This window comes from Pundamilia nyererei, unplaced genomic scaffold, assembly GCF_000239375.1.
Source record: "Pundamilia nyererei isolate P.nyererei 1_Seehausen unplaced genomic scaffold, PunNye1.0 scaffold00286, whole genome shotgun sequence".
Lineage (NCBI taxonomy): Eukaryota > Metazoa > Chordata > Actinopteri > Cichliformes > Cichlidae > Pundamilia > Pundamilia nyererei.
In genome coordinates, this window is record NW_005187687.1 from 132872 (window position 1) to 141697 (window position 8826).

At 43.1% G+C, this 8826-nt stretch overlaps 1 protein-coding gene across 1 annotated transcript in view; it reads right to left on the reverse strand.

Annotated features, from left to right (window-relative positions):
* dclk1a (doublecortin-like kinase 1a) overlaps window positions 1-5653 on the reverse strand; it is a 45841-nt gene extending 40188 nt beyond the window's left edge. The window contains exons 1-3 of the mRNA XM_005750745.1: window positions 5363-5653; window positions 4394-4789; window positions 3033-3382 (exon numbers count right to left, since the gene is read on the reverse strand). Of these exons, the coding sequence (XP_005750802.1) occupies window positions 3033-3382; window positions 4394-4754 (711 nt within the window). The 5' untranslated portion in view covers window positions 4755-4789; window positions 5363-5653. The remainder of the gene's footprint in view (window positions 1-3032; window positions 3383-4393; window positions 4790-5362) is intronic.
* Window positions 5654-8826: the final 3173 nt, after the last annotated feature.

Sequence of the window (8826 nt, forward strand, 5' to 3'; positions counted from 1 at the left end):
ACCAAGCTACACAATCCCACCATGCTATGATATCACATCAGGTTTGCTGGTTCCTAAGCAACTAGATCAAATCTTCATAGAAACTGGCAGGGTTAAGAGTTTGCCGAGAAATAGGAGATTTGTGGTAACCCCAAAGGCGAAAGGATGGAGCTAAAAATAACAGCTATCAGATACTAAGAGACCAGCATGTTAGCATCAATGTAGCAGTATAGTGGGGGTCGGAACTTGATCTAGATTCTTGCATTACAGTCGGAAATATGATATCCAAATGGACACGGTGGAATGAGCTCACGGAGAGAGTTCACAACTTGTCCAATCTCCATCGCATGCATTATTGCATACATGCATTACTGTAGATAAACACGTAGGTATGCAGGATTTAGAACATCCTAATACTTTATTATTACTGACTAAAATGTACTGGCGGCACTAAGCGCAGAAATGTGTTACTTAATACCTGTTCAAACTAAGAATCAGATCTAATTTATATATGTATTATATGTAGTATGTATTTCTTAATCGGGGTATGTTATTATAAGACTGTTTGAGATTACATAACATACTAACATAACAAGCACTGCAGAAATATCCCAGCGTTTCCCAAAGACGATTGCTTTCATTTCAACCAAAAGACCTGAAACACTGCACACAGTCAGGTACAGATTCATACATGCACCTGAACCTGCATATAGAAATGAACAGGTGTAACCAAATGACTGACAGCTAAACACATTCCCTCAGCAGCATCTATATGCATGTTTTTCCTTGAACTGAACTTCTGAAGATCGTTTTTCACGTACACGTAAACCCTTCCGCACTGACTCTGTCCTCATTACAGGGGTTAATGAAGGAAAGAAGCCCAAGCTCTGGTTTTCACAAGCTCTCTCTCTCTCTCTCTCTCTCTCTCTCTCTCTAGGCTCTGCAGCTCTGTTGGGACTCGACGCTACTGCCAGCAAGGCCCAGAAACCTACTTCTGCCGTAGGCTCAATGACTGACGCGGCTCAGCTGACGGCAGCAGGCCACACAGGCAAAACCATGCAAGGACGCGAGCATGCACCTGCGCGCACACTCTACTTAAACCTTAAAGTCCCTTTATCCTTACACACACTCAGGAAATTACCTTTGGCACACTTCTGATATGTCAAAAGGTACATTAGGTAACCCCTGCCATTATTTATCCAAAATGTTACTCCTATGCTTATTCAGACATAATAGTTCATTCATTGGTACTTAAAAAAAACATGCTGAGGTTAAATTTCTTTAATGAGTTCCCCTTTTTGTAGCCACGCAAAAATGTTCTGAACCCTTTTGCTCGCTGCTTATTCACCATTAATTCCCACCTTACAAGTTGAATCCCACATTCTCCCCTTTTTCTCCTCTCTTAATAACATAATCGCAAACTCTCCCACAGGCATTAATCGACACCTACGTACAAAATCAGACATAAAAATGCGAAGGAGCTGGATCTGCACTCAGCCCAGCCCAGCTAATTTGGCAGTGTGCGTGTTACCATGCCTACAGGCCCGATCAATACTTTAACTAAAAATAGCATAGCCGTAATACGCTTACTTCAAATTGCAGAAGGCTGAACGTGGCAGGAGCAGAATTTATTCTGTAATTTCCAACATAAGTGTAACCAGTGGCAGAGGAAGTGGGCACTGGGCAAAAGTGTGAGTTTAATCCCCGACAGGAGGTTTCTTAAGGCGATTCCAGGATGTTATTGGCTGGGCCTGCGTTCAAACAGCAGGTCACTTCCTGCTGGGTTAGCGGTGGATCATTAAATAGACAGTGTGGCTTCAGAAATGGGATCATAAACCAGTGCGAACACATGCAGATCAATGATTAGAGTTGGGATAGATGCTAGCGCAGTGTATCAAAATGCCTATTAAGCATGAAAATACCACAAGGCAAAGAGAATATTTGTTAAGACGAGTCAAACAGCGCCCTATTAGGAGATAGCTGTATGACACCAAGTAGCCAGACACCCTTTACATCCAGTACAATCTGTTTAACTGATGCTCCTGCTGCCAGTGCATTCAATAACTTACGACATGACCTAGAGAGAGGCAGAGAGAGAGACAGGGGGGAGCACGGACAGATGCACAGACAGAAACGATGATGATGATGATGATGTGGGCTGGCGTGAGGGATGGAGTTGGGGACATGAAAGCAAACAGGAAGAGACTGGAGAGTTAAAGCATGTCAGAAGTATAAGCTAAAACCTGACACGCTGGCAGAGACGGCCTCTTTCTCTCTGCACCGTCCTCTTGTTGACACACAGGTGTGAGAAAGAGCACTTGATCTCACACGGCTGCCACGCAGGTCAAGTCCAGTGCTGTTTCCACTCAGACATAAAGAGAGGAATATGTGTGATCCGCGTGTACACACACTACGTCTGCGTACACAACTGGTTTAAACCCTGTTCTTTTTATAGTGTCTGCCTCCCACCCACTGAGAGAGGAAGCGGGTTAGGTGGGTGGACTATCAAGGGGGGGTATGACTCTGATTTCTGGCACACATCGCTGCAGCGTGGGTGAGAACTCAGACTCCATTCATAGATTTCTTTTTTTTTTTACCTTCATTTGACCTCTTTCAGTCTCTGTGCCGCTCTTTCCCTACACAGCTCCGGCTGTGAACGGGGACAAAAATGTTCGTCATTCATAAAAGGCTCAGGATCGTGTTCATTAAATATTTACACCCTTTTTTTGATTCCTTTACCAGACCATAGATCTTCAGTTCCCTTCTCCAATCCACTCTAAAACAGCCATATAATATCTCCCTCTTTTTCTGAGTGTGTCTCTCAGTGGAGACACTCATCATGTGTGACACATCTCCCACTGGCTCCATTGTGAGATTTAGTTCGAATTTAATACAGGCTAACAGCCAATGTCATCCACAATAAAACCAATTCAAAGCCACGTCTAATGTTCTTTGATACCATGCAAACACTAACAGGCTGCTTATCTTCTGCAAGCGCAATTCTATTTACTCCATACAACTACAAATCAGTGAACCGTGTAAGGAATTCTTACCCGTTTGCCATCCACCGTGTAGATCTTCTTCACCACTCCAGAGTCGAGCTTTATGGCGTCTGTGATGTCGGTAAGGACCTGTTCATAGGAATGGGCTGTTTTCTTGTTCAGAAGAATCCTCACTGCTTTCCGGGGCTTCACTCCGCTCCGCACCACCGTCACGAGCTTCGGACGGATGAAGTCCTTGCTTTCGCGACCCTCTGAGGTGGTGGTCTTGGTGCTGCCCAGACACGGAAGCCCGCGGGACGATGCTGCCGCAGCCTTGACGTTCACTGACCAGTTGGGGTTCACGTTCTTTGCGTAATCCAACTTTTTGTAGGCTTCGGTCGAACTGCAAACATAGCTTTCACCTGTTGGGATGGGGGGTTGGAAAAAAGAGAGGGTATCAAAGATGGATTATTTAGAAAACAGCCAAACAAAAGAGATAATCTTTAAGCTTCTTTTGGCAAAAGAAAAAGATTATAAAGAGTAAAAACTATATATTTGGGTGAGAATCTAAAGGTAAACTCTACTGAAGGGGTGAACACCATTCTTTAAAAAAATATACACTCTTATTTGTTCTGCTATATTCAGATCTGTGCATATAAAGGATATGATTAACATTGGTTTCAGATCCCTCAAACCATTCAGTGACCCCTGGTGCCCTTTAAATCCTGGAGGAGGCCACTCCCGTCACAATAGAGATGTTTCATCACTGGACGAATGCGATTACTCAGATCAGCTTTGTATTGATCTGAAGCGACCTTTCCATCTCAGGCGATAATTATGCCAGAGTCAGTGGACCCTATCAATGTTGAGGTCAAAGGGTTTTTTTTTTCTTTACTGTTTGCACATAATCAACAGTCCATATCATCTAAACCTGCTGCCAACAGCTTAGAGCTCTTCCTCTTTCACCCCTCCTGACCTAATGATATTGGCTTGTAACTTTTAGAGAGTAAAACAGACCAAGATAACCTGAGCTGACACACCGGATATCTGGACCGCCATCTGGCCATCAAATGAGTTGCATAATTTTAAAGCAGTCATCTACAGTGTGCTCACTGGGTTAGGCTTTTTTATGTGAAGAAATGCCCCCTAAAAGTATCATGTACATGCTGTTTCATATTATCTATCATTGGGGCTTCTTACTTTACATTTACAGTCTTGTTAGTGACCTTACTCTATGCAGCAGGAGGGGGAGCAAGGGAAGATCACATAACACCTCAGCTCACAGGTCAGGAAGTGTTTACTCTTTTAGAGAGTAGAAGAGAGGCATCCTATTATGTTAGATAACCACAAACATGTTGATAAGGTCATAGATGAGAGGAAGTGTGTCTCAGTGCTTTGAATTGTCGCAGATATACATATGTATTTATACTGACCTTCTACTAGCTGTTCAATATTGGTGATTTTCTTTGACCCATCCAGGGTGTATATGGTCCGGACGCCCTGTGGCAGGTTGACATTGTCGGATAGGGAACGGGTCAGGTCCGCCAGCAGGGCGTCAAAGGTCCGGAACCTGTCAGCAGAAATGGCGTACACAATCCCATTGAAGTACCGGTCTCCATTGCGGTAGAAGCGGACTTTCTTGGCTCTCTTCTCCGCACTCAGTGTCTTCAGGGTCCGGGTCCGGTACAGACTGCAGTGGGCGCTGTGTGTGGGACTCAGCACACCGTTCATCTTCGCACTAGAGCGGCTGTGCCTCTGACCTTTGTCCCGCTCGTCAAAATGCTCCATCTCCATTTCGCTACCGAGGCTCACAAGTACGGCAGTACTGTCTGGGAAACAACAAAGAGGAGGGGAGGGGAGGGAGAAGATAAAGTTTGAACTACCGAATAACAAATGAAAAGGAGGTGCCGAAAATGAATATCCGACCCAGGAGAGGTTCGGAAGGCTGATATAACCGCCAGCCGGTATCCGTCGCTGGCGCACTGTCTCAAAATACCCCACTAATGACAGATTAAGTGCTCTTAAGCCGAGCAGTGGACAGTGCGCTTCTTGACGACCCACGCTGTGTGTGACAGTGCGCCCGAGCTACTGTGACGCGCAGATGGCTGGAGAGCCTCAGTCACGAATCGATAATAACCTATTAATTTGGCCCTATAAATATTCAGAAGAGCCGCAGCTGGACCAACATCCCTCCTGGGCCGGAGTTAAAACACAACATCGCGGTCCCGTTATAGATGCCCATCATTAAAATATGCCAGGTTATATTCTGCAGTCCCAAAAAGACTCGTTAAAAACATATAAAAGTGTGTTTCAAGACTTTGCAGCAAACCACAAATAAAACAGTTAATCACGCTGGTATGAGATGATAATAATAATTTTAAAAAGCAACTGCTCAGGCTTACCTACGCGAGCAATTAACGCTTCTGTGACGGTCACCTCCAGTCTGACTGACGCTTTAATTCCCAGCAGATGTGAGAAAGGAGTTCAGTGCGCTCGTCCCTGACACTGGACGCCGGTGATATGTGATGCTGTCCTGGCTGCAGTGTGTGAGCCCCCCCTGTGCGTCTCTTTGTTGTCCGGTTGATGTGCCCCACCACACCAAACCAGTGAATACGTGCGTGTGTGTGCTTGTGTGCGCGTTGTGAGAAAGCAAGCAGCAGAGGCTGGACTGGAAATGGACTTGGTAGCAGCTGCTTCCCCTCCCATTCTCTTTTCTGGTTTTTTTTTTTTTACACCCACCCTTTCTCTCTCCTCCTCCACGTCACTCTGTCGTGATTTTCATTCGGCGCCCCCACCCCTCATTAGGATGCAACCACACGCTTCCCACCCGTGCTGGGGAGGATGTTGGTCCTGCACCCCCACCCAGCCCCTCAAAAGCACGCGTCAACTGAGGTGGGTGGATGGGGGTGTCAACCCTGCTTTGTGGCATTTTAAATCATCACTGTGGTGCTCAGTAAAGAGAGAAAACAGATATTTTTCTGTGATTATTTTCCAGTTTAATTCCTTCCTCATATTTCACATAAATCATTATTTATAACTTAACTGATGTAAATGCAGCATTGTGTTTAACCCACATTTGCACGTGGGTTGTTATGTAATACTTTAACTCTATACACAAACCCACATGCTGTATTTCTTCTACAATGACTTACTGTTGTTGCTGTATGAAGACTTTTTTTTCTTGGGAATTAAATGTATGGATGAGCTGAAAAGAGCTTCAGTTACACTGAATTCATCAATGCAGAGAACTGAGAGATGTAAATGATGCTTCTGTCTCGTTTCTTCCTACGAGCTTTGAAATTTGAGGTTAAGACAGGAACCAATCTCACAGTGCAGGAAGAGATAAAGACCGCTGACCTACTTCATAGACTCCAGAGACTACAAAAATCCCACTCCACCACTCACTAATGAACCACACACATGCATGTGCGTATTATCTAACATTTATATGTGCCAGTGATGATGATAAAAAAAAGAAGAACAAGAAGGTGCCATCAATTTCTCACATCTTTGCCATTCGTTTATTTTATTTACAGCGTTATGTTTTGATGATGTCACTTTCATCAGTAATAACACAGAGTCTGTGTCTGTGTCTTTGTGTGTGATAATGAAACACCACAGCCTACCATGCTAGCCATGATCATCCCTTTATGATCACAGTGCTCCCATATTCTCATGGCTGCTTCCATCAGAAGATGGGTCCTTCTAGCAGGATAACATACCGTGTCCCAAAGCTCAGATCAACACAAACTGGTGTCTTGAACATGACAATGAGTTCAGTGCACTCAAATGTCCTCCACAGTCACTAGATTTCAGTCCACTAAAGTTCCTTTGGGATGTAGTTTAAGGAGGTTATGATGGATGTGCAACCAATAAATCTGCAGCAACTGTGTGACACTATCCTGTCAATATGGTACAAACTCTCAGAGGAACGTGTCCAGCACCTTGCTGAATTTGCGCCACAACAAAATAAGCATTGCTGAGAGCAATGTGTGTAAATGTGGGTCCAACCCAGTACTTGTACCTGATAAAGTGGCCTGTGAGTGCCCATGAATTCTTTACTGTGTGAGAGTGAATGACAAATAAATACGTTTAAAATAAAATAATTTTAAAAAAACATACCCACAATTTTCTTTCTATTTTGGGGACTTGGTGTGCGTCACAAACAGAGAGGAGATGACACTCTCAGACATAATGTGATTTTCAAAAGAGAGTCAGATATGTCAGATTTATAAATTTCCACATTTTGTTCAAATAACAGATGAGAGCGCAGAGAAATGGATTTTGGTGTTGTGGTAGACTTAAAACAAACATATCTGATGTTAGAACTGACAAAATGTGAGGTACACTGTGAAAGCAGCTCTGTATGTCTTAGGATCATACAGTATCTTGCAGTTAGCAAGCAGCATTTCACAGTAATCAAGCATTTCAAACATATATTGCTTCCATCTACATTTGTGTCACCAGTGCCACTGACTAATTACAGACCGGGTGGAACAAAATCAGAATGAAATAGGCTTGGAAATATTACATCCATACTAATTAGGTAAGTTCTTCATTTCTTCAATTCTTCATAGAGGCCAACTCTTGAAGCGTAGCACAGCATGACTCGTAGCAGATATAAAGAGAAGTGTGTGTGGTTAAGACTTTTAAGCCTCCATGTGGGCATGTATTAATTTCTTTGTATATTATGTATGTAAGTGGACAGTTTTACAATCATAAAAACATATTTTTATGCCAAGCTCCTTTTCTCAGCAATGTGCATAACGGCCACGTTTTCATTCAAATGTTAGAAAAACACAAAAAGGCACGATGTAGAACACTTCTGCAAATACACCTCTGTGAGGTTATGATAAAGAAAGCTGAAGCTCAATTGGATGGATTTATGGACTGATAACTGATATTGAAGTCTCATCTGGAGTAATTAAAACCTGCTTTCAATTTACAACCTGTGATTAATGTATTTTGATGCAATGCTTTCACACTACACAGAAGGGTGTGTGAACACGTGTGCTACCACAAAAGTGTGCGAGCCAAATGAATTAGCATAGTAATGCAGCAGTATTGTGAATCATTGTGTTTTGAGAGTCGCTGTTGTGATTTGTCATTCTCTTTCACCTGTCAGGAGAAGACATTTGGGTAGTTCCTCTGTGGCTGTGTGATTCATCGGCAAGACGCATTGAGTTGTAATAAATAAAAAAAGCTTATACGTGAAATTGAGATGGCAGAAGACTAGAGACTAGTTAGAAGGTGGTACACTCCAAATGTGCTCAGTGTTTCATGAGGCGATGTGAACTGGCTATGTCTAAATGAAGTCATGAATCTAAGATAAACAAGCTGTTGTGGATCACACTTAGAAGCGTACACCAAGTCAGCCATATCAAAAAGTAAATACCAGCTCAATAAACAAATTCCTCCCGTGGAAATTGAAGCATTAGGACTCGAGCTGATCAGGCGATACTTTTCAGAGGATTTACAGGGACAGGACAAAAAAATTAAATTATACAATTTATGCCTATGGCACCATGTTGTCCGCTTTGTGATTTTGTTTTAATTCAGTGTAATTCAGCAAGGCTGAGAAGAACTGAAACCATCCTACACGTTTTGCAAATACAACTGAAGCAGTACTCCTGGTGTTTGTTTGTTTTTTGTTTTTTTTTTCCTATTCACTACTTCATCTCATATCGATAGAGTTTTCTGACACCCACATTTGAAAAGGTGGTCAGTAGGTGGGACATGGGTGACTGTTTGCTCTGTGGAGAAACTACAAACAGCGAGAGCGGTGATGTGGTGCTGCATACGTAATGTGAATCGTAGGAGGTGTTAAAAAAAACTGCAGTGACACAAGAAATGTTCAACTTGGCAG